Source organism: Nicotiana tomentosiformis, chromosome 2, assembly GCF_000390325.3.
Source record: "Nicotiana tomentosiformis chromosome 2, ASM39032v3, whole genome shotgun sequence".
NCBI classification, from domain to species: domain Eukaryota; kingdom Viridiplantae; phylum Streptophyta; class Magnoliopsida; order Solanales; family Solanaceae; genus Nicotiana; species Nicotiana tomentosiformis.
The window spans coordinates 107,842,819-107,870,140 of NC_090813.1; the positions used below are offsets into that span (position 1 = coordinate 107,842,819).

The following is a 27,322-nucleotide window of genomic DNA, read 5'->3' on the forward strand; positions in this document are numbered from 1 at the left end:
ATCTACGTCTAGTCTGTGATTCAATTTCTTCTTCATCGTGTTCACCCGATTTGAAATCGCAAATCAGAAGTTTTTCAATTCGCAATTTCTCCTAGAAATCACTGGTTCATACACTTTCAAACCTCAATCGACTCAAATTCCTAATATTTTCTACATCAATTCATGGCTGGAGACAAAGATACCAATGATACTACCACAATTTTAGATTCAACCAACCCGTTATACATGTACCCATCGAAAAGTGCTGGGACTGTGCTAGTACCGATGGTGTTTGACGGCACCGGCTGTAGATCCTGGAGAAGAGGCGTTCTCAAAGCTCTCTCTGTGAAGAACAAAGTTACATTCATCACAGGAAAGTGCAAAAATCCTAATGCTAGAGAAGCGACCTACGATCAATGGGCACGATGTGAACTTCGTGGATTCTGAATTCACTCTCAAAGGATTTAGCTGATGGATTAAAATACGTGAATGATGCAAAAGACCTATGGCAAGAGCTTGAGGACAAGTATGACCAAACAAATGGAGTAAAACTTTACCAATTGCAAAAGGAAATCAATGACCTAAATCAAGGAACCCTAGATATAACCGGATATTACGCGAAGATGAAGAAACTCTGGGAGGAACTCAATACCTTAAATGCACACGCCCAATATGGCTATCAGTGCACTTGTGGTGCCAAAGCAAACATGTGCAAAGCAGAGCAAGATCGAAGATTAATTCAATTCCTAATAGGACTTAATGAAGTCTACACAGTTGTTAGGGGAAGTATTCTAATGATGAATCCCCTACCTAGTATTGCACATGCCTTTTCCATCCTTATTCAGGAGGAAAAACAGAGAGAAATTAAACCAAGTGGTCGCCTAGCCATGGAATCCACCTCCTTGAATGTAAATGGACCAGGAAATATCAGATTCAGAACCAATTACACTCCACAAGCTAATACTACAGGACAGAACTCGTACAGACCTAATTTATCTCCCAATAGGTCTAAATTGTACTGTGACTACTGCAAAAAGCCGGGGCATACCAGGGAGAAGTGCTATAGGATACATGGATTTCTACAAGACTTCAAGTTTACAAAAGGTAGAAATACAGGATCTGCTGCAAATGTTCATGGTCAGTGTGAAGAAATCCAAACTTGCAATGGTGAAGATACTGACAACAAGAATCACAACCAAAAACTTCAGAACCTGACGAGGGAACAATACAACCAATTGCTGAATTTGCTGGAGAACTTCAAAGTCAATACTGCAGAGGACAATCCAAACATAATCACCAGTGGAGCTGTGAACTTTGCAGGTATTCTAGCTTGCTGTACTTATAAAGAGATAGCTGAAACAACTACATGTAAATGTTCAAATTCAATTGCTGACTTATGGATTATAGACAGTGGAGCTTCAAACCATATGACATATAGAAAGTCTTTCCTCACTAATATTATAACCCTACCTTATCCTTTTCTTGTGACCTTACCTAATGGATATAAGGTAAAAGTGACAGAAATTGGTGATGCTCCCCTTAGTCCTAAACTAACTTTAGTCAGAGTCATGTACGTACCTAGTTTTAAATACAATCTCATTTCAATCCACTCATTAACAGTTCACCTTGATTGCATGGTTAACTTCAACAAATACCTTTGTCTGATGTAGGCCCCTTCAATAAAGAGGCCTCTGGAGATTGGTAAGGCAAGAAGTGGATTGTATTTTTTCTTTTCGAAGTGTCATAGTTGTTCAGATTCTAGTACATCTGCTACTTCAATTTCTGGTTTGCCCCATTCATGTTTTTCCATTCCTAACAACAATGTTAGTAAGAAAAATGATCAAACTCATCCATTTCATTCATTGTCAACTGTAAATGAGTCATCATGTCCATTGAACAATGTAAATACTATCCATTCATGCAATAAAACTGATCCTTTTAGTGTGAGTTCTTCTCTTGTATGCTCTACATCTTCTGGAAATAATGTTGACTACTTGTGGCACAATAGGCTAGGTCATGTACCCTTTGTAAAAATGAGGAAAATATCTACTATACCAGTCATTTTTGCTCCCAAACAACCCTTCATTTGTTCAATATGCTCTATGGCTAGACAAACAAGGTTGCCATTCCCTGAAAGAACCACTTCATCCACCAAAATATTTGAACTACTCTATGTAGATTTATGGGTCCCCTACCACATATCCACATATGATAACTACAAATATTTCCTTACCATGGTTGATGATTTTAGCAGGTCAACCTGGACTCACCTCTTAAGCTGCAAAAGCAACACTTTTCATGCTATTAAAGGATTTCTATCCATAATTGAAAACCAGTTTGGCACCTCAGTTAAAACCATTAGATCTGATAATGGTCTTGAATTTGTCAACAATGAAACCATGACATATTTCCAAGAAAAGGGCATAGTACATCAGAAAACTTGTCCATACACACCACAACAAAATGGTGTGGTAGAAAGAAAACACAAATACCTGCTTGAGATAGCAAGGGCCCTACTTTACCAGTCCAAACTGCCTATAAGGTACTGAGGGGAGTGTATTCTAACAACCACCTATCTAATAAATAGGCTTTCATCAACTATTCTGAATAACAAAAGTCCTTTTGAACTCTTGTATAACAAAAGGCCTAAATACTCATAGCTCAAAAACTTTGGATGCCTATGCTATCCTTGTGTACTAAAACCTCACAGAGATAAGTTTGAACCAAGAGCCACACCTCATGTATTTGTAGGTTATTCTTTTGGTACAAAGGGTTACAAGGTCCTAGATTTGGCCACAAAGAGAATACATATATCTAGATATGTAGTGTTCCATGAAAACATTTTTTCTTTTGCAGTTTCACCTGAAAATTCTAGCTTTCCTTCTATATTACATCTGATGAACTCTAATCCACCTTGTACTCATTCTACTTCTAGGACTCCAAATAGTTGTAACATGTATGATAAGGATGCATCAATTTCTGTCACCAATAGCCATGTATCAGACAATGCTGCACCTCTTTCTTTACCTAATCCAACGGCATCTAACCATGATATGCCAAGCTCACACATATCTCCAGAAAATAGCCCTGTTTTTCAACCACCCACACAAATGCAGCATGTTGAGTCTTAAGGCATTGAGACTAATAGTTCTCAACCAAATCTCTTACAAACAAATCCCTCACAACCTAGAAGATCAGGCAGAACACATACAACTCCTGCACACCTCAAAGTTTATGTGTATTCTTTACCAACCCTCCAACATCATGACACAGAACCTCAACATCACACTACTCCCACATCATTCAATACATTTTGTAACAGTAAACAACATGTTTCTCTCAATGTCTTGCATTCTGAAAGTCAACAATTGCTTAGAAACATTTCACATAATTGTGAGCCATCTTCTTATGAGGAGGCATCCATAAATCTTGCATGGCAAGTGGCAATGACACAGGAATTTGAAGCTATATATGCCAACCATACTTGGGATTTAGTTGAACTACCTGCAGGTAAGAAAGCTATAGGATGTAAGTGGGTATACAAGATCAAGCACAAGACTGATGAAAGTGTGGAAAGATTCAAAGCAATGCTAGTGGTGAAAGGATACACACAAGAAGCATGAATTGATTATACAGAGACCATTTCACTAGTGATAAAGATGACCACAGTCAGAACATTGATCAGCATTGCAGTAAAGAGAGGGTGAGACCTCTACCAACAATATGTAAATAATGCATTTCTTCATGGGGATCTACATGAAAAAGTGTATATGGAGGTTCCAAAAGGACTGATAATACCTAATAGAAATATAGTATGCAGGCTTAGAAAGTCATTATATGGTCTAAAACAGGCTAGTAGGCAATGGTATGATAAGTTGACAGAGTCCCTGCATTCCATGGGGTTCAAGCACTCAACTAGTGATTACTCATTATTCTACAAGAAACAGGGGACTTCAGCAGTCTTTGTAGCCATATATGTGGATGATGTGATTATTACTGGGACCAATTTGGAGGAAATTAAAGAATTGAAGGCATTCCTACATAACCAATTCAAGATAAAGGATCTTGGGAAGTTACATTACTTCTTGGGGCTAGAAATGTTGTATAAGACAGATGGAGTACTAATTTGCCAGAGAAAGTTTACTATGGATCTACTAAAGGAGTATGATTGCTTGACATACTCTCCTGTCAGCTCTCCACTTGACTCTACTATCAAACTGAGGAGTGAAGATGGAGCCTTACTATCTGATCCAGGGTATTACAGGAAACTAGTTGGAAAACTAAACTTTCTGACAAATACTAGATTGGACATAGTCTATAATGTTCAACACTTGAGCCAGTTTATGCATGCACCAAGAGAACCCCATCTAAAGGCTGCTATACATGTTCTCAGATACTTGAAGAAAGATCCTACTTTGGAAATTTTTCTATCCAATGATCCTAACTATACTATCAGTGCGTACTGTGACTCAGATTGAGCTGCTTGTCCTGATTCAAGAAAGTCTGTGAGTGGGTACATTGTGCTACTTGGGGATCGCCCTATCAGTTGAAAGTCAAAGAAATAAACTATTGTTTCATTGTCTTCTGCAGAAGCAGAATATAGGTTAATCAGGAAGGTTGTTGGTGAATTGGAATGGGTGAAGAGGTTGCTCGAATAATTGACAGTCATGTGTGCCAATCCCATAACTGTGTTCTGTGACAGTTAAGCAGCTGTATATATTGCAAGAAACCCTGTATTTCATGAAAGGACAAAGCATGTCGAAGTGAATTGCCACTTTGTCCGGGACAAGATACAAGAGGGGTTAATTGAACTGCATCACATTTCCACCTCCGCTCAACTGGCTGACATCTTGACAAAGGCACTCACATGGGTCAAACATTCAGATCTTCTTAGCAAGTTGGCAGTGAACTTCTCACCTCCAACTTGGGGGGGGGGGTGTTTGAGAATGATTATATTTATGTGCGTATTAGTTGTGTAGTACTAATAGAGTGGTGGAGTTAGTAATAGTGGTAATTTTGTAATTAGGCACTTTAGCATTTTCTCCTTATTCTTTACGCACGTGTATATATACATATTTTATAGAAATGGAAAAAGGGTGAGATTTATTTTCCCAATTCCTCTCTCTTCTAGAACCTTCTCTCTGAAGCTTGGAGAGTTTCATCAATGGAGGAATCTTAGTCATTTTGATTCCCGTCTTCGACAACTTCTACTTCTATGGAGGTTATGAGTTTATTATTAACTGTGAAAATGGCGGAATGTGAAGATCTCTAGAGTGATGGAAAGCTGAGATTTTTAAGAAATCGTGATGCATTTGACATGAATTGGATAAAAGTTAAAAAATTTGAAACGAATGGATGGTATTTTACCTTTTATCTTTTCTATTTTTTCTTCCATCAGAAATCAATGGAATTTTACAATAACAAGAAATATTCTATTTACTTTATTTTCTTTTATCTAATGACTATTTTTTCATAGAATGCTAGTACTCCTATATCACTCTTTTTTTAATCAAATTTGAACTGAGATATCAATCAAGTCATAAAATGCTTTAGAATAGAGTCATGTAAGTGCATATTGGACAAGACTATTTTCGAGTAGTCTGTATTTAAGAAAGGTGACATCACAAATAATAAAGAAATTGAGAGATAAAAACAAGGAGAAAATATCACGAACTATAATAAAAATTTACATAAATAATTGACTTGAGTTTGAGGCATAATTGGATTGTTGTTATAGTAATGTTTTGTTAGATTGACACTTAGTCAAATAAACTCCGGAGAAAAATGAAAAATGTTATATAAATTGAGATGAAAGAAGCATTTGAATTTGAGGTTAAATAAGAGACATTATAAGAATTGGAGACGTAAAGACTATTTTTTCTAGTTAGGTAAACGTAAAATTACAAACAATATAACAATAGTAGAAGAAATAAATTACATGAATAACTATTTAAAGTTTAAAGGTATAGCATGAGAGAAAAAGAATATGATAAAACAATCTAAGAATTATACTAGGGAGGAAAGATATGTGAAAATCTCAAGGAAAAATAATTTTAAAGAAAAGGATCAATATTATGGTTGTGAGCACTTAATTTTTGCCCAATAATATGAAATTACTCCCAGGAAACTTCAAAAATAGCTTTAAATATTTTATATAATTTTAGAAATTTACTATATTTTACTTGATCTGTTTTGTGCGTATTTATGTTTGAGGCATTTTTAGTAGCATTTTAAATCCTAAGAAAAATACAAAAATATTTTAATCTTTACATTTTTAGATTAATTGCATTTGGAAACACCAAAATACGAAAAATACATTAGTCACTTTACATACATTGTTAGTTAAATAAAATAGTTAATTGTTAGAAAAATAGTTAAATAGGTTAATTTTGCAAATTAGTTTTAAATTAGGTGTTGTTATGATAAGTGGTCAATTTTGAAAATAAAACAAAGAAAGGAAAATAGGGCTGCTATGTTCAAATGGGCCAAACACTTCAGCTGCCCAATTACACTAAAGAATCCATCCAACTCGCCCATTTACCCGGCCTGCCCCGTTAAAACATTACAAACGACGCCGTTTTGTATCCAAACGACGTCGTTTCCCTTTGCCCTCACCTACTAAAACACCCCATCTCCCAATCCCCTGATAGAAATCGGATCCCCCCCTTTAGAAAATCGTATCCGCCCCCTTATTCCCCTATTCTCTCAAAGACAGACCCTCACTCTCAAACGAAAATAAAGACGCTCATTCTCACCTCTCATTCATGGACGCGCACACACACGTCTGAACACACACGAAAGAACGGACCTCGTAGTATCTTAAACATAGCAACAGACCAGTTGTCTCCGTCCGGTCGCCGGAATTTAGTTCCCTGCAATTACCGAATCTGAAATTTGCTTCTCTGCAATTAGCCACTTTTTTCGCTATTGCTCAGACCACTCAAATATGGTATGCAGCTTCTTGCTTTCTCATCTTGTTAGTGAAAGATTGGATTTTTACCATTTGGGATTTTACTGAATATTTGATTTTGATTGCTTTAAATACTGTATGGGGTTTTGCACATTTTATTGTGTATTATATTGTATGTACTATGTAGTTTGTTCTGATTTTGGGTCCTCTGCAGATACTGTTCTTTGGTAGGTTGTACTTTTTTAGCTTTTCAAACAAATTTTGACGCTTTCCTGATTCTGTATGTTAAGGATTGCACCCATTTTGTTGCATCAACTTTGGTGCGTTGTACTAGGAAGGGAGATTTGATATTTGTATTTCCGCTTCTTTTTTTTTTTGGTAACAACTGTGAATATTATTACCATACCAGCCAACGTAAACATCAATACACCTAAAGAGCACCTAAACACACATCTACCTTCGAGGAAGGTTAATGTATGAAATTTTAGGCCTCCAGAATAAAACTAAGTACATAGAATTCTTTGTAAGATAGCATTCCTATTTCTAGCTTTTCTCGACACACTAAGGAATTCTACTCTATCTACTATTTCTTTTTTTATCTGATCTATAACTGTCTCAATATGTACATTTTGACTTCTGAAAATGATCCAGTTCCTCGCCCTCCATGTATGGTAAATTATTGCTCCCCAGACTGCTGCTATTAACTTCTTTGTGATCTTATGCCAATGCTTCTTCCTGATTGTTTCCATCACCAGTTTCACCTCTCCAGCTTGTAGCTGGATACCCAACCAGTCTCCCAATGCACGTCGTAGTTTACCAGACCATTCACAATCTGCAAACAAATGTAAGGAAGTTTCTGTACTTTGAGTTGAGCATAAACTGCACGCAGGGCTATCTACTGGAATGTTCAAGTGACTGAGCCTTTCCTTTGTTAGCAGCCTATTTCGCACTGCTAGCCATAGAATGAATCTATGTTTTGGTTGTGCAAAAGCTGTCCAGACTAGTTCACGAATTCTCCACCTTTCTTTCATGCCTATAAGGGCATTATAGCTGAGGGAAATAGAGTATCTTCCTGTTGAACTCAGTGTGTATCTGCCATTAGTAAACCAACTGATCATACTACTTTTGATAGAATTTATTTTCTTCCAATACCAGCTACAATCCATGGGGGGATTATGCATCCATATATTGCTATCATTCTTCATATATAAGCCGTGAACCCATTTAATCCACAGAGAATCCTGTTTTTCAGCCAATTGCCATATTAATTTGCCAACAGATGCAATATTCCAATTCCTGCATCCTTTGATATTCCATTTCTGCTGTTCTTATTATACAGTATTGTGCTTGTAGGAGATGGAGGAGGAAGATGATTATGTTGAGTATATACCAGTTGCAAAGCGCAGGGTAATTGAGGCGCAAAAGATACTTCAACGCAAGGGGAAATCTGAAGCATTTGAAGAGGAAGAGGAGAAAATAAAGCTGGTCGAGGCTAAGCCTAGTTTGCTTGTGAAGGCATCTCAGCTCAAGAAAGAGCAACCTGAGATAAGTCATGCCGAACAAGTGTTTCAACAAGAGAAGGAGATGATTGAGCATTTATCTGATAAGAAGACGCTGATGTCCGTTAGGGAACTAGCCAAAGGCATTACTTATACGGAGCCTTTGCGCACAGGGTGGAAGCCACCATTAGCCATTAGGCGGAATTCAAAGAAAGCTTGTGATGCCATTCGTAAACAGTGGCATATCATCGTAGAGGGGGATGATGTTACCCCACCAATCAAGAACTTCAAGGACATGCGGTTCCCTGAACCAATTCTGAAGAAACTCAGAGCAAAGGGGATCGTTCAGCCAACCCCGATTCAAGTACAGGGGCTTCCAGTCATTTTATCAGGCCGGGATATGATAGGCATAGCTTTCACAGGATCGGGTAAGACATTAGTTTTTGTGTTGCCACTTATCATGGTTGCGTTGCAAGAAGAAATTATGATGCCAATTGCCCCTGGGGAAGGACCTTTTGGCTTGATTATTTGTCCATCTAGAGAGCTTGCTAGACAGACATATGAAGTTATAGAAGAGTTTATAGAACCTCTGAGGGAGAGTGGTTATCCTGACTTGAGGCCTTTGCTATGTATTGGTGGAGTTGATATGAAGTCTCAAGTTGACGTTGTGAAGAGGGGAGTTCATATAGTTGTTGCTACACCTGGAAGACTGAAAGATCTGCTAGCGAAAAAGAAAATGAACCTTGACAATTGCAGGTTAGGACCAACACTTCCTAGTTGATATTTATCTGGAATGTTGCTCATATGTTCTGCTGTTAACTTAAAATAACCCATGAAAGAAATAGGGAGTGTTCAACTGGATGGGATATCTGCTAAATAAAATAAGTATTTGATGAAAAAGCGAAGGGCAAGTATGAACTTTTGCCCCATTTTGTTTTATATATTTGAAAATGTTCTGTTGCTTAGAAAAGTAAATTCAAAACCAACTACTCATTACTTTTACTGACTTCTGATTAGTCCACCATTTGGAGTCATAGGCCTTCATTATTAGTTCGTGCATGTTTGTTTGCTGCTATGTTGGTGGTTGTTCCACGTATTATGTTGTTCTATTCTGTGCCTACCTGCTGCTACAGTTACTTGTATTCACATATTTAGAGGAAAAGATATGTTGTGTGAATATAAGTTATATTGTATATGTAAAACATTTTATGATTCTTGCAGATTCTGTTTTATTTGAAATTTGTGTGTGCTCACCAACTTGTTGCTTCTTGCAGATACTTGACGCTAGATGAGGCAGACAGATTAGTAGATCTTGGTTTTGAAGATGATATTAGGGAGGTGTTTGATCATTTCAAAGCTCAAAGACAAACTCTTCTATTTTCTGCTACAATGCCCACAAAGATTCAAAACTTTGCAAGAAATGCACTAGTTAAACCAGTAATCGTGAATGTGGGCAGGGCTGGAGCAGCCAATCTTGATGTGATTCAGGAAGTGGAGTATGTGAAGCAGGAGGCCAAGATTGTTTACCTTCTTGAATGCTTGCAAAAAACACCGCCTCCTGTGTTGGTTTTCTGTGAGAATAAGGCTGATGTGGATGATATCCATGAGTATTTGCTCTTAAAAGGAGTTGAAGCTGTGGCTGTTCATGGAGGCAAGGATCAAGAAGAGAGAGAATATGCAATTGCGGCATTCAAAGCATGCAAGAAAGATGTCTTAGTTGCCACTGATGTTGCCTCAAAGGGGTTGGATTTTCCTGATATTCAGCATGTGATTAACTATGACATGCCTGCCGAAATTGAAAACTATGTGCACAGGATTGGACGAACAGGACGATGTGGAAAAACAGGAATTGCCACCACATTTATCAACAAGAACCAGAGCGAAACAACATTGCTTGATCTAAAACACTTGTTGCAAGAAGCAAAGCAGAGGATCCCTCCAGTCCTCGCAGAGCTCAATGATCCCATGGAAGACGTAGAAGAAATCACAAATGCAAGTGGAGTAAAGGGTTGTGCATATTGTGGTGGGCTTGGTCATCGTATCCGTGACTGTCCCAAGCTAGACCACCAAAGAAGCCAGCAAATTGCAAATTCAAGGAGGGACTACTTTGGGTCTGGAGGTTATCGTGGAGAAATTTGATTCACATTTTCATTTGTTTACTGTAACATGCAAAATGTATTCACTTATCTCTGTACTTTATGAACAATTTCAGTAATTTTGCCATAAATGTAGTTCTACTTCGTACTCACAGTCATTCGATGTAGTTATTATAATGTTCTTGAATGTAAGACATGGCATAATATTTGCAGTATACATGTTAACTTTGTGCCTCAACTGTATCCACTAAACACTAAGCAGGTGGACACTGGACACAGTTCTTAAATGACCAAAAATTTGTGTGTTTGGATTTTCAGTATCTGGTTGTGGATTCATCAAGGGAAATAAACATTCCTATTTGTCTGGATCTTTATTCACACTGTATTTTAGATATCAAAAGTGTCCTACACATTTTTTGCATTTCCTTCGATTTCTAAATCTGGATTCAGTCTCCCAGAAAAGATGCTCAAACCCTATTGGAAACAAAGTAGCAGTCTAAAATATCAAATTCCCAGTTATCATGCCATAACTATAGTTTTTTCTCTCATGGAAGCATATTCACTGAGTGTGCAACATGAGCAAACTACATTGCAGATTCTTCAAGCAAAACTAGGAGCAGAGGATCTCCGTACTCAGGTGTGTGCAAATTTAGCTACTGATTCCCTCTTTACTAATAGTTACTACTATGGCTCTACAGAGTATTTCACTTCTCAGTTGTTTCGGGAATGCTTCAACATGAGTTAGATGTTTGGGTTGGCCCATTGAATTTTTCCCCAGAGCTTGTTGATATCAAGATAAACTATGTATTTTTCTCTCAGAAAAAACTGGAACTTCTTTGGAATAGAAAGAATCCATCTACAAATTCTGAGCGGCTAAAAAATAATGATGCTCCAGATAGCACTCTCTCTCTCTCTCTCTCTGCATTGTGGTGCTTTCTTTGTAAACGTATTCAGCAAATAACATACTTGCCTTATCTTTTTGTTACATTGGCCATTTCCCAGTAAGAATGAGGTCTTTTCTTAGTAGAAGATAATAAGCGACTTGACTCTTATTAAATCACCAGTCTGTTGCTGCATTTTAAAGTTGGAGAGTTACATGTGCATTATATATATGTAGGATGCTGCTGCATGGCTTGAATACTTTGAATCAAAAGCCCTAGAGGCTAGAGCAGCAGGAAGCTGCAAGAACTGGAGCTCCAAGATTAGATGCAACCATTGCTAGCAAAGGTCATCTCAGGTATTGAAACTTTACCTTTGAATTGGTGTTACTCGGGCTTGAACTATATGCTTGCGTCTAAGGAACCAAAACTTACTTTCTGATGTAGCGTGTCAGATCTATTGGATTACATTAGTCCTGGCCAGGGTTCAAAGACCATTGAAGCACAGAGGAAGCGGCGTTCGAAGGTAGTTCATCACTCAGTATAGTAGTATATGCTCTTCTTACTTTTTAATTCACTGAAACTTCTTACATTGAGAGTAATTCAGATAGAGCTGCAAACTTTTTCTGTACATTTAACTTAGAAGTTGGTCTTAATCCCAAAATCTCAACTGTAAGTTATTTAGGCATCAAAAAGTGAAATGATATTGGAGCTCGACTTAATGGGGAAAATCTAGTCCTGATACTTCAGCACATGATACTGAACCTCATAATTTAGGTGACTCTACGAACACAGATCCTGGGAAAACCTCCTTTTTGGGGAGGGAAGGGATAATTTTGGCTGTGCTCATTTTGAGTTACCGATTATCATTTCTTTCTCAAGCTGCCAAGTAACGCTGTTACTCTTTCCTTCTTTATGGCCTCTTAGGTGTTACCAGTAGATGATCAATCTCAAAAAGGACAGCATGATGGAAGAAGTAACAACCCCTTGGATCATGATGTTACAGAAAATCCTGTGACTCTAGTAGAAGTTAACAAGAAAGAAGACGACTCAGAGAGGGTTGCTACTAAAGAACTTGAAGGCGGTAATAGCACTAAAAATGAGGAATCAGTGGAAATAAATGAAGAAACTAGCTCTGATGAAGGGTGGCAGGAAGCGAATTCGAAAACACGGACGGGGCATGGTAGTGGCAAGATGTTCAACCGAAGGCAACCAGGTCTTGCCAAGATCAATACAAACTTAGAATACTTTTTCCCCGGGGACAGCAGTTCCAGGAAAGAAGTTACTTCACAGGGACAAAAAGTGGTATCTAAGATTGGTTGTGAATTTTCTCCTGTAAAGCAACTAAAAGCTGCTAGCTTCAGTTCTTCTGAAAAGTCAACCAAACTCTCAGCTAAAATGACTGTTGCCGAAGTTTCTCGCACATCAAATATCACTGTTCCCTCTCCTCCTGCCTCTCTTGCTACCATGGCAAAAGCTGCTAGCTTCAGTTCTTCTGAAAAGTCAACCAAACTCTCAGCTAAAATGACTCTTGCCGAAGTTTCTCGCACATCAAATATCACTGTTCCCTCTCCTCCTGCCTCTCTTGCTACCATGGCTTCCAAATCCTTATCATACAAAGAAGTAGCAGTGTCGCCACCAGGTACGGTTCTAAAGCCTTTATTGGAGAAAGTAAAAGAATTAAATGAGGATAAAACTGATTCCCAGATCTGCGTTAGTCCAACTGAAACATCAGAAGAAGATGGAAAGCAGTCGGTGACCATAGAGGCTACACCTGCCAATGATCGAGACGGACAAGGAATCCATGAAGACGAAGGCCAGATAAGTGGATCTGAGTCAGAGAAATCTTCCCTGGAGCCTGAAGGTGTTTCATGTTCAAGTAATGAGGAAATATCTTTACGATCAAATGGGAGCAAGCTATCTGCGGCTGCTGAACCATTCAATCCAGGTGCCTACCATTTGACCAATATGCTGATTTCTGCTGCTGTGACCAATGTGTATGATATTAGAGCCAACCAAGGCATGCTTACTGAACCAGTGGGCTTTCCATCAATTGCTGAGAGAGTTCCTTGTGGTCCCAGATCATCTTTGTACCACAGGACAAGCCATTCTCGCATGAAAAATGGATATGTGAATTACTAAAGTCCTGTTGCTTAAATAAGCTGTTATGATTATCCAAGAATCATGAATCCACATGCACCTGAATTTGTTCCAAGTAAAGCACGGCCGACGAGTGCTGCAACTGAAGATTCAAGAGTAGCTATTGATGCTGATTCTTCGACAGGGTTGAATAACTCGGTCACAATAGTTTCAGCAGAGGAGAAGCTTGATAAAAAGGCTACAATTGACGTCAGAAATGCTAGATCAACAAAAAGCAGACTACATGCTGAGAGGGAAGAGCTAGCTAGGCAAATACAAAATAGCTTCATTGTGAAGTCAAAACAGAACACTTCAGATGGTCCAAGTGAATTTCCAGTTAGTACAAAGAAGTCTGAGTTCTTAGTTAGCGCTGCTAAAGCAAGTGCAGATGATAGCGCAATTAAATTGCAATGTGGAAGTGAAGGGAACAAAGAAGTTTTGACAGAAGCAAATAAATATAGCGGGGCAAAGACAGTTTATGTAAATAAAAATAAGCACGAGGATGGAGGCGGTTTTTTGCCTGTGATAAAGCGTAGAAGAAACAGGCGACAATTTGCCCATGGAATAAATGGATTATACAGTCAGCAGTCAATCTGTGCTTAAGTACACTGAGGAAGGCGATCTCAACTACGAATGCTTCAACTTCAGACAACCTCCATAGGCAACTTCTTCATAATTTGACGCTGTAGAAATGTGGAATATAAACTGCAGTAGGACCACTAATAATTTACTACCCTGAGGGAGGTTGCTTATCTCGTTCACGTAAAATAAAGGAGGAAGAAAAATGAGATGAGGATAGAGAGTGGATCAAGCTGATAGCAGATCTGGAGATGCAATTTTTGATAACCAGCAGTTTTATTCAATTTTGTGCAGTCCTTTTTGGTTGTTTCTTTCTCCATTTTTTTTGTTCTTGTGAACCATTAAAATTTATCCAGCTTTATGTGGATAATGGATAAGGTGCCCTTTCTTAATTAGCTTCCTCATGCTATTGTTACTTAGGAAAATAACTATAAAACAAATGATATTTTGTTGAGTAAATACCATCATATTTCTTGCTTCTGGATAATGGATCTCGTTAAGTCTTTTTGAATTGTTGTTTCAAGATTCTGCTGATATAATAAGTTGATTTTTTTCAGCTAGGAGTCGTTACATTAAATAAACAAAGATATTTAAACTAAAATGCAACTTCGTATAGTACAATCACATAGTGTTTATTAATTCAATAATAGCCAAGATGATTGGAAATAGATTCCATATCCAAGATAAAAAGTCAATAATCATCATTACTAAGAAAGGTAAAATAGAAAAAGATTGATTCCAAGATGCTGGGGCCTGGGATAAAACATACTTTTATTTTATGTATTTATTATCGTGTAAGAATTCCTCTCATTTACGTCCCACATTCAAGCATATACTATAACTTTTCATTATCCCCTCAATTAAAATATACTGTTAAAAGAACGCAGCCCTACAATAACTATAATAAGGAAAGCACATGTTAACTTTCCTCCGCATCCTTGGATGTTGTCTCCTGTCACTATAAAAGCTTCACTCACGGTCCACTCTGTTCCTCGCCGTGAAACTCGTTCTTCACTTTCCATTTTTATTTTTCTGTTGGTGGTTTCCGGCGAGTTCAGTAGTGCTAAGTATGGGGTCGGATTTGTTGTCGGATCTCGGTACAGAGATTGTAATTCCGATTTGCGCCGTCTGTGTCCTCGCTATTACCAGGGGCGGCTCAATGATATTTGTGGCCTAAAACCAAACTTCAATAAGGGACCTAAGATTTTTATTGTAGAAAAAAACTCATAATTTTATTTGAAATTTATTTTTCTAGTTTTTTGAGATGCGAAATTATTAATAATTTCTTTATAATCGATTTCTTCTAATAAGTCTTTTTCAATTGATAATATAGTCAATCCATTTAATCTATCTTGAGACATTGTTGATCTTAAGTAAGATTTTATTAATTTTAATTTTGAAAAACTTCTTTTCGCTGAAACAACTGTTACAGGAATTGTTAACATTATTCTATAAGCAATATAAACATATGGAAAAGAATCAAGTCTTTTTATATGATTAAGTATATCAATTAGAGTATCATCTTCTACATGTATTATTTTCTTTAAAACTTTTAATTCATAAAATAAGTTTAAACTATAAATATCAGAGTTACTATTATGTTTCAAAGAACATTCAAGGTTAATACAATTTTTTTTTAAGTTTTCATCATCTAGAGATCTCAATTTTTAGCCACTAAATAGGAAACCAAAAATATTTTCGTACGCTTCAAATTGTTCAAATCTACTTTGAAGTGAAAGAATAGCTTGGTCTACTATGTATAAAAAGTAATCAACTCTAAACGATTCTTCAAGAGATTTTGTAATTTCATTATCAACATTCTTATCAAATTGTTTCTTTCTATATATTAAACGTTTATTACGAAATTCAGGTTCTATATTCAACTCATATGCAATTTTCTTAGCAGAAATCATGGCAGTTGCAAATCCTTCTTTTCTATATTTTTTAAAAAAAGAAATCAAACCCCTAAGTTGATCTATGGCAATATCAATATGCATATCTTTTGATTGTAAATGTTTGCTAACTGAATTAACTGCAAATAGTATATCATACCAAATAGTCATACCCAATAAAAACTTAGAATTTTCAAACTCATAAGTTGCTAAACAACTAGCTTCGCTTTTAGTTTTTTGATCCTCACTAACTTCTACTAATTTCAATAAAGCATTTCTTATTTATGGAGTTTGAAATCGTATTACTTTAATACTTTCAATACGACTTTCCCAGCGCGTTTGTGATAATGATTTAAGAGTTAGGCTGGGTACATTATCTTTTAAAAAATTTCATCGCTTAGTAAAAGAAGAAAAAGTGAATATATGCGTTGTATTACTCCAAAAAATGATATAGCTTTGGTACAAGAATTAGCCATATCACAAAGTATCAAATTTAGATTATGACAACCACATGGTGTATAAAATGATCTAGGATTTATGTCTCGTTTTTGCACTCCTTGGTGTTTTTCCTTCATATTGGATCCATTATCATATCCTTATCCTCCTAAATTATCAATATTAAGTCCAATATTTTTTATCTCATCTACAATAACTTCAAAAAGACATGTTCCACTTGTATCATCAACTTTTAAAAACTCTAAAAAATATTCAGTAATTCTTACTGGAGTTACAGTGATGTCGACACTCCGTAATATAAAAGACATTTGTTCTTGATGACTTGCATCTGGAGTGCAATCAAGAATGATTGAGAAGTACTTTGTTTCTATAATTTTGTCAATAATTTTATTCTTAATTTCACTAGTTAATAAATTTATCAATTCATTTTGTATATTATGTCCAAGGTAATGATTATGGATTTCATCATGCTTAATTCGGCGAACATGTTCCTGCATGATTGGATCAAATTCTGCAATCATTTTAATTAGGCTCAAAAATATTCCGTTACTTTCTTGATAGATCTTTTCATTTTTTTCCCTAAATGCCAAATTATTTTGTCCAAGAGTTTTTATCACAACAATAATTCTTGATAATATATTTTTCCAGTGCTCTCTATCTCTATTGATTTGTTCTTGAACATCTTTATCAACAGTTTTACTTTTGTGCAATCTCATTTCTAAATCAATGCATGCACCCATATTAATAATATGCTCTTTTGATGTTTCATGAGTTTTGAGCTTAGCACTTATATTTCTCCAATCATTACTACTATCACTAGCTAATTTATTGCTACAAAAGCTAGAAGTCGTATTAAACAACTTACAAGAAAAACAAAATACATTATCCAAATTACACGAGTAAACTAACTATCTTCTTTCATGTCTTTCTCCATTAGCCAATTTTTGAATATAATTTGTAGTAGAAAAATATCTAAAGAATTTATCCTTTTGGAAAATCTATGTTAGTAATTTTAATTGGCCCCTTTTTTACTAATAGATCTCTCAACTTTGTATCTATACTAGTCCATTGACTAAGATCATATATGTTCATAAAAGTATAATTATCCAACTTATTTAGAACTTCTTGTTTTTCTTGAGGATATATGTTAGGTTTCGACAACTTCTCCTCCTTCATCTTCTTCTTGAATTTTATTATTGTCTATCTCAATTATATTAGTGATTTGTTCATCTATCATAAAATCTTTCACATTTTCTGATTTAGAATTTTTACTATTCGCTACAAATTTATAAGTGTTCCCTTTTGGGATTGTACTAGAATTTCAATCATTTTCCTTTTTTGACGTTTTGAACATTCGCATTCATATTTTCTAGTTGGCATATTAAAACATTAATAAATAACTAAAAAGATAATATATACTTACAAAGAAAATATATCCAAAAAAATTTAAAAGTAGATGCAAATAATAAAATATAAAACAATCAAACCTGATTCAACAAGACAACAAATAGATAATTTGATAAGTTTTTGTTACTTCAAAATTCTTGATATAAAAGGCCAAAATACTTGAGAAGAAATCAAACAGATGGTAATTGTGTTCTGCTATTTTATTTTGAGGTAGTAACTGAATGAGATTGAAAATTGGAATGTAGAGAAGGCTTTGCAGAGAAAGATAAAAAAAGATAAAGAATGTGAGCCCATTTATAATAATAATAATGGTACATAAATGAGACAACATTGTGGAATATTCACCACTAAGACATGAATTCCCAAAATATATTACTTTTTCAATTGTTCTCCAACGTACCTTTTCCTTGAAACTTGCATTTTTTTTCCTTTTCAAATAATTAATATTATTAAAACAAAAGGACAAATACATTAAATATCACAAAATTTTGGGCCCATGGGCTTAAGCAATAGCTTTACTTACTTGGCCATTACGCCGGCGCTGGCTAGTACAATGGTACCTCGTATCGCTCGTGAAACTGTCAACCCACCACGGAGGTTCTTCACCGAAGAAGAATGGGTACAATGACAGCTTGATTGAAGAAGAGGAAGGAATCAATAACCAAAATGTCGTCGTTAAGTGCGCCGACATACAAAACGCCATCTCCGAAGGTGAAAAATGTACTCTCTTTTAGATCAATTTTTATTCGTGAAAGACCTAGTTGTACTCATAGTTGTTGTCTATAGCTGCTGTTTTCCTATTCAGTAGGTTTCTTATGGAGCTTAGCGTGTTAGCTGGTAAAGTGGAGTAAAATGAAAAAGCAAGTTGTTAGGATCGAGAACCCGGGTAATACATAATTTAGCTAAACAACGGTATAATGACAATAACAAAGACAATGGAAGTTGATAACAACGACAATTAAAGTAGATAAAGAAGACACCAATTTAATGTGGTTCGGTCAGTGTGACCTATGTCTACAAGCGGAGAGCAGCAATTTAACTATACCAATAAGAGTACAAAAGAGAGTACAAAATTAGAGTAAATACTCTAATTAATCCCAAATACCCTAAGAGAATAACTTCACAAGATCACTCCAAAAAAAGGGTTCACACAAATGCTTTCCAACACTCAACTCTCACACAAAACACTCTTAGTAAAGGAAGAAAGGAAGAAACAAGAAATGAAGACTCAAGTCTTGTTGGTGTGTATAAAATGAACTAATGGTCTTCCCTTTTATAAGCAAAAAAGTCTTGGCCTCTTAGGTGTAAAAGAAGAGATACAACTTGTGCAAATGATATCCACCACATAATGCAAATATTTTTGGGTCCCAAAGAATATTGCTAACAAAGTCTACACTTTGCAAAGATGCTTATGTAAGATGGATTCCATTAGCCAAAATATTGGCCATAATTACAAATTTCCACCTTGGCCTAATTTTGGTATATAGTAAATTTTCTCCACCTTCTCCGCAAAATTCCCAATGGGCATATGTCAAAATTTAATGCCATCAAAATCAGACAAGTTGTCTGATACCGAAACTGTAGTAAGGCCTATAACAGTGGATCCCAATAAAGTATACAACGAACCAGATCTGTGTGCTTTCATGATCACAAGAGCACCATGAGAAACTTTCAGAACTCCACCTTCACCTGTGTACTTGCACCCAAGAGATTCTAGAGTGTCCAAAGAGATGAGATTTTTCTTCAAGTCAGGAATATGTCTAACATCAGTGAGAATTCTCACCATACCATCGTGCATTTTGATTCGGACTGTACCTTTTCCAAAAACTTTGCAGGCAGCATTGTTGCCCATCAAGACAACTCCACCTCCAATAGATTCATATGTGGTAAATAAATACCGATTGTGACACATATGATAAGAACAACCCGAATCTAAAATTCACTCATTGTTAGATTTGAAACTATTATTAATTGCTAAAAAAATAATTCCCTCAGTCTCATCAGCAGCTACACTTGCTTCGACAATGTCAGTATTTTTGTGCTCATTTTTCCTTTCATTTTGCTTTTCTTTATTTTTCAGCTTATAACATTGGGAGATAGTGTGACCTTTCTTATGATAATAGCGAGACTCTAAATTATTGTATCTGGATATGGAGTCGGATTTGCCCCTAACAAACAAGCCAACTTCCGCTTGAGTTCCACTAGCTTCCCCAGTAATATCACTATCTATCTGTTCTTTTGATTTTAAGATAGATTTAATATCCTTATAAGAGATATTATCCTTTGCAAAAAGCATAGTATCTCTTATATGCTTAAAAGATGAGGGTAGAGAACAAAGCAGTAACACGGCTTGATCCTCATCTTTAATTTCAGCATCTATATTACTCAAATCTATAATAATGGAATCAAATGTGTCAAGATGAGAGAGAATAGAGGTACCTTCACCCATACGAATTGCATAAAGCTTCTGCTTCAGGTAAAGTCTATTTTCCACCGTCCTCTTCATATATAAGATTTTTAATTTTTTTCACATGCCTTTAGCTGTGGTTTCTATAGAAACTTCACGTAAAACCTCATTTGAGAGATTTAAAATGATACATGCTTTTGCCTTTTTGTCTATGATGGCAAACTCCTCGTCTGTCATTTTATCTGGCTTCTTCTCCTTTCCTTACAACGCCAAGTCTAAGCCATCCTGAATTATGATAGCTTCCATCTTTAATTGCCACACTCCGAAGTTTGCACTTCGGTCAAATTTCTCAACATAGGTCTTTGTTAGAGTCATTTTGGCTATTGAAACTAACCCGGTTAGATCCGGCTCTGATACCAATTTGTTAGGATCGGGAACCCGAGTAATGCGAAATTTAGCCAAACAACGGTATAATGACAATAATAAAGACAATGGAAGTTGATAGCAACGGCAATTAAAGTAGATAAAGGATATACAAATTTAACGTGGTTCAGTCAAAGTGACCTACATCCACAAGCGGAGAGGAGCAATTTACTATAACAATAAGAGTACAAAAGAGAGTACAAAATTAGAGTAAACATTCTAATTAATCCCAAATAACCTAAGAGAATAACCTCACAAGATCACTCCAAAGAAAGGGTTTACACAAATGCTTTCCAACACTCAACTCTCACACAAAACACTCTTAGTAAAGGAAGAAAGGAAGAAACAAGAAATGAAGACTCAAGTCTTGTTGGTGTGTATAAAATGAACTAATGGCCTTCCCTTTTATAAGCAAAAAAGTCTTGGCCTCTTAGGTGTAAAAGAAGAGATACAACTTGTGCAAATAATATCCACCACATAATGCAAATATTTTTGGTCCCAAAGAATATTGCTAACAAAGTCTACACTTTGCAAAGATACTTGATGTATATATGAGATGGACTCCATTAGCCAAAATATTGGCCATAATTACAGAAGTGCTAAATATTCGCTGTGTGCTTCTATTGTCTTAGTTTAGGGACTCTCACTATCACTATGATTGAAATCAGATGCCTTTATCGTATCTTTTGTTTAGATCATAATTTAGGCAGAGTTCATTCTTTTTTTATAGTTGGTGCAGCCTCAGTACTGCTATCTGTGTATCCATCACACAAGTGAACATAATGATGAAATATTGTACGATTGTGGTTAATGATTAATGATATGCTGGCCACTCGCATTGATGATTTCCTGGCAACTCCATGTCATTTGTAGTCGGCCACTTTAAAAAGTAAAAGAAATGAAATGGCCAGTTCTTATAGTATATTTATGCCCTGGTCAATAATACTTGCTTTGATTAAGCAAACCCTTGTGATCATCTGAGGAGAAGCATTTTTAGGGATTGTCATGCTAGTGTTATGGGCAATGTAGCCTAGGGGGTGTTTTATGTATTTGACTCGCCTTTATCATGTTTCTGTTTCCAATGTCTTTCCTTGTCTCCCTTTTTTTTTTTTGGAAGTAGCTTCCATTATCTCCTGTTTTCACTCTTTGCTCGCACATATAAGCATTGGTGTAGATGACATCCTCTTGTTTGGACATAATATCTTTTGAGTTTACTAGTATCTAATACTAATGTGATTTGCTTATTGTGGCAGGGGCAACATCCTTTCTTTTCACTGAATATCATTATGTGGGTATCTTTATGATTGCTTTTGCAATCTTGATCTTCCTTTTCCTCGGTTCTGTTGAAGGCTTCAGCACCAAGAGCCAGCCATGCACTTACAACAAGGAGAAGATGTGCAAGCCAGCCCTTTCAACGGCCATCTTCAGCACAATATCCTTCTTGCTTGGTGCTGTCACTTCAGTTGTTTCTGGTTTCCTTGGGATGAAAATAGCAACGTATGCAAATGCAAGGACAACTTTGGAAGCGAGAAAAAATGTTGGTAAAGCCTTTATTACTGCATTCAGATCTGGTGCATTAATGGGTTTTCTCCTTGCTGCCAATGGCCTCTTGGTGCTTTATATTACAATTAATCTCTTTAAGCTATGCTATGGTGATGAATGGGAGGGCCTTTTTGAGGCAATTACTGGTTATGGTCTTGGTGGATCTTCCATGGCTCTTTTTGGTAGAGTTGGTGGTGGCGTTTACACCAAGGCTGCTGATGTTGGTGCTGACCTCGTGGGGAAGGTCGAAAGGAACATCCCAGAAGATGATCCTAAAAATCTTGCTGTAAGCTACACGATTTCTTCATGTGTAAACTCTGATTTCCAGACGAGTTCTCGTCTAATAATTTTACCCTTCATGTCTTTGCAGGTGATTGCTGACAATGTTGGCGATAATGTTGGGGACATTGCTGGAATGGGTTCTGATCTGTTTGGCTCGTATGCGGAATCATCTTGTGCTGCCCTTGTTGTCGCTTCCATCTCGTCTTTTGGAATTAATCATGAATTCACTGCAATGTGTTATCCCCTGCTCATAAGTTCTATGGGAATTCTTGTTTGCTTGACAACCACCCTTTTTGCTACTGGCTTCTTTGAAATTAAGGCTGTCAAGGAAATTGAACCAGCCCTGAAGAACCAGCTTATTATCTCAACTGCTCTTGTGACAGTAGGAATTGCAATTGTTACCTGGACTTGCCTTCCATCTTCCTTTACCATCTTCAGTTTTGGGACTCAAAAGGTTGTAAAGAACTGGTAAGTATCAAGTTCTTGTTTTGAAACTTTTTAGTTTTTTGATTAGACACCAATCTCCCAATGTGGCTAGATCAGGCCTGACATTTTCTAATCAATCTTGTTATGTTATGCATTTCAATTTCCATTTTTTTCCCTTATGTTTTGACCTTTTTTCATTTGGTTTTTGAATTTGCGCAGTATGGTTGTCTTTTTTCAGTAGAATCAGTATTGAACAATTATCGTATGTTTTTATTGCACATGCAACTGTTTCTATGCGTGGCTATTGGTCTTTGGACCGGACTTATCATTGGTTTTGTCACAGAGTACTACACTAGCAATGCTTACAGGTGAAAATTAGTAGTTTGTCTTCATACTGTGATTTTCTATTCTTGTTTCGAAGATGTACTTTATTGATCGCTTCGTCTTATGTTTTTTTTCCCGTTGTTTCTATTGCAGCCCTGTCCAAGATGTAGCTGACTCCTGCAGGACGGGAGCTGCAACCAATGTTATTTTTGGCCTTGCTCTTGGCTACAAGTCTGTCATCATTCCTATCTTTGCCATTGCAATAGCTATCTTTGTCAGTTTTACTTTCGCTCCTATGTATGGTATCGCTGTTGCTGCTCTTGGAATGTTGAGCACCATTGCTACTGGATTGGCCATTGATGCATATGGACCTATCAGTGATAATGCTGGAGGTATAGCTGAGATGGCTGGCATGAGCCACCGGATCCGTGAAAGAACTGATGCTCTTGATGCAGCTGGAAACACCACTGCTGCTATTGGAAAGGTTTGTATCTTTTTTATTTGTTTTGCTCTCCTTCCTACACATGTTGCTTGTCCATATTTACGCAAAAGCGTGGCAATAAATTTGTTTGGAAATCAGAATGTTGTCACAATGATGCATGTTGTATTCGATTTCATTTTCATTAATCGGATTTGTGATTTGAATTTCATCTTTTGCATTCTCATAATGGAAGTTTATTCAACATTTCTCCTTTTCGCTAACCCAATATGGGCTCCTCCTTTCTAGGGATTTGCCATTGGCTCCGCTGCACTTGTGTCCTTGGCCCTGTTTGGTGCTTTTGTGAGTCGGGCTGCAATATCAACAGTCGATGTCTTGACCCCCAAGGTCTTCATTGGTTTGATTGTTGGTGCCATGCGTCCCTACTGGTTCTCTGCCATGACCATGAAAAGTGTTGGTAGTGCAGCTCTAAAGATGGTTGAGGAAGTTCGCCAATTTAATACCATTCCTGGTCTCATGGAGGGCCATGCCAAGACTGATTATGCTACTTGTGTTAAGATCTCGACTGATGCATCTATGAAGGAAATTATTTTCCCAGGTGCTCTTGTCATGCTTACACCTCTCATAGTTGGGATTTTCTTTAAGGAGTGGAGACTCTTTCTGGTGTTCTTGCTGGTGCTTTGGTTTCTGGTGTTCAGGTATGATTGTTGATTTCATTATCTGTTTGAGTGTGCTGTTTGCCTTTCTTTAAGATACTTTCTTTTGGAAGAATTGGGCCTAAATCTGCTTCTATCTGTCTCATTTTGTAGATTGCAATATCTGCATCAAACACCGGTGGTGCATGGGACAATGCCAAGAAGTATATTGACGTAAAGACCTCATATCTATAAGCTGATTTGTTTTTTTTTTTTTTTGATTTTTTGTTAGACACTCAGTCTTTTAACTATTGAGTCTGTGCCAGGATGGTACTTCAGAGCATGCAAGGACCCTTGGCCCAAAGGGTTCGGAACCCCACAAAGCTACGGTTATTGGGTGACACCATTGGTGACCCTTTGAAGGACACTTCAGGTCCATCACTCAATATCCTAATCAAGCTGATGGCAGTAGAGTCGCTTGTCTTTGCTCCATTCTTTGCCACTCATGGTGGTCTACTTTTCAAGAGTTTTTAAGTAAAGAGTTGGGAGACTTACGGAGCCCTATTAGTTATTCCTTTTGTCACCAACCTTTCTACTCTGATTACCCAAGCATGGGATTTTTGAGTTAGTTCTTAGCTAGTCACAGGTTTAACTTTTGATGAGAAGATACTTGCGACTAGTTAATTTTGAAGGATTGTAATAAGCAGCGGAAGCAATCCCAGTATCAAAATCACATGTAATCTAGATAACTAGCATAAACGGGATTTCACAGGTTACCTCTTGAAGCGTGAACAAAGCTCCTCTATCATGTGAGCCTCCAATTCCACAGCAATTCAATGAATTCTCCATCATCATCATGATAAAGATTCGCGAACGTTTCACAGTCTTCTACTGTGTTACCCAAATAATATTCGGAAATAGTAATTTTGTGTGGGCGAAATTTTCTAGGAAAAAGGCTGAAAATTTCGGCCACCTTGTTCTACCTCCTCGAGGTGGAAAACCTTATGTATTTATAGCACAAGTTTTAAGGGTTAAAACCCTTTTCCAAAACCTGTTGAGTTTTCTTTTTCACCAGAAAAAAGATTCATTTATTACAAGGCTTCCAATTATGGAATTAATTTTTAATTTTCGAAATTAATATCCACCATAATTAATTACGAATTATTCCACTAAAAATTTGTAATTGCACTCCTTATTCAATTTTGAAATTCATCCATTAAATCTTATTTAACTCCCTATGTTAAGATTCAGATACTAATCAATTAAATTAAATTACTGACGATTTAATTTATTGATTATTTTCTTTAGACTTTTGCTTAACTTATTTCATGTGTCGGATACAAAATCTACCGGTCTGGTTTACACATGAAAACTTATAAGCTTTCATAAAGGTGTATCATCAATCTCTAAACCGAGACATGGATTCCATCAACTAATTGTTACTTTGCCAATGTACATTATTATTATTATCCAATTTACTAGGCATATTGACCCACGAAAGAATCTCGCCTTTTAATAAATCAAAACAATAATAATATACAGAGCTAATAATAATTATATCAAGATTAAGAGTATAAGTACATTTAATGGCTAGAGAGTTTATTTATTATGTCAGTATAAAATACTTATCTCTACTTGGTCCGTTCAATACATACAAAATGTACTAGCACAAGAAGTTGGAATTAAACCATTTCCATAATCAAGATAAATTATATTTAATCTTGTGCTACAATCATCCATGATGGTTTGTCCAATTCCATCATTAGATTGTGAACTCAAACTTTATACTTATAAGAACCGGTGATCTAATCTTCCGTGTATAAGCTAAACTTTATACACTAAATCATCTACTATATAAGCAAAGGACACACACTAATATATGATCTATTTAAAACTTTATTAAAATTGAATAAATAATTATTCTATAATAAATACTATATCCAAACCAAACCCATGGTTAATAGTATATATCCCAACAATCTCCCACTTAGACTTTTAACCATGATAATTATTAGAATATACTATATCTAAATGCATGGTTAATAGTATATGCCCTAATAATCTCCCACTTAGACTTGTAACCATGCATCTACAACTTTCTCAAGCATTCTTTTTACATGACTATTAAAAATCTCCACAAAATAAGATTTTGTTAAAGAATCTTGCCAAGTTATTTCTAATGCAATCTTTGTCCAGTAGTGCTTTGTCGTAACTATCTAGTTTGATATTAAACTCTTTAGGGATCCTGTTATCGAAACTATCCCAAGAGTGTACACCAAATTACCTTCATTACGTTAGGGATCCTGTTCTCCCACTACGACGAAGTACTACTAATATTACCTTCATTACGTTACGACATTGAAATATTAGCGACTTCTTACTATAGTGTTCACTGTTCAAATATGACTCTCACTCGATAAAAGCATGTCTATTAACGTTCTCCCACTACTTAAATGCAATGGAACACCAATTTGTACATGTGGGTTTTGATGTTCTTGAACATCTAGTTATTTCTTTGTCCAGTTCTTGTAAAAATAGTTTACTTCTAGGAACATGGTTTATTAAACAATCCTTATCTAGAAAAATGCATTTGTTTTAACAATTGTCTTATTTTCTTTAGGACAATAAAATAAAACTCCATTCGTTTTCTTAGATATTCAATAAACATGCACCTGTCCATTCTTAGTTCCAACTTACATATTCGCTTTCCCTTTCAGCACATATGCGGGACAATCCTATATTTGAACATGCCACAAACTGAGCTTACATTCACTCCACAGTTCTATAGATGTCACATGTACTAACTTAGAAGGAACTAAATTCAGAATGTAATTTGTAGTTTCTAGGAAATATTTCAAAAACGAATAAGGCAAATCTGAATAACACTTTATTAATCTATCTATGTCCAAAAGAGACTTATTTTTTCTTTCTACTACACCACTCTATTATGGAGTTTACAGTATAGACAATTGAGATGTAATCCCTTATTCTGATAAGTAACAAAACAAC

At 36.2% G+C, this 27,322-nt stretch overlaps 2 protein-coding genes and 1 pseudogene across 2 annotated transcripts; all 3 read left to right on the forward strand.

Annotated features, from left to right (window-relative positions):
- The first annotated feature begins 6,627 nt into the window (after window positions 1-6,627).
- LOC104114482 (DEAD-box ATP-dependent RNA helicase 35) lies at window positions 6,628-10,722 on the forward strand. Its single transcript, XM_009624946.3, has 3 exons — window positions 6,628-6,928; window positions 8,243-9,144; window positions 9,663-10,722. The coding sequence occupies exons 1-3, from the start codon at window positions 6,926-6,928 to the stop codon at window positions 10,525-10,527; spliced, it is 1,770 nt and encodes a 589-aa protein (XP_009623241.1). The 5' UTR covers window positions 6,628-6,925; the 3' UTR covers window positions 10,528-10,722.
- Window positions 10,723-10,932: 210 nt separating this feature from the next.
- Window positions 10,933-14,539, forward strand: LOC117281053 (protein REDUCED CHLOROPLAST COVERAGE 3-like). The gene is given in 5 exon segments (XM_070195943.1): window positions 10,933-11,121; window positions 11,602-11,640; window positions 11,642-11,721; window positions 11,810-11,888; window positions 12,290-14,539. Coding segments are annotated over 5 exon segments (1,587 nt in total). The 5' UTR covers window positions 10,933-10,947; the 3' UTR covers window positions 13,505-14,539.
- LOC104114486 (pyrophosphate-energized vacuolar membrane proton pump-like) lies at window positions 13,547-25,177 on the forward strand (annotated as a pseudogene).
- Window positions 25,178-27,322: the final 2,145 nt, after the last annotated feature.

Coding starts and splice junctions, on each gene's coding strand:
- LOC104114482 (XM_009624946.3), top strand. Junction 9,145..9,662: donor ATGAACCTTGACAATTGCAG/GTTAGGACCAAC, acceptor TGCTTCTTGCAG/ATACTTGACGCTAGATGAGG.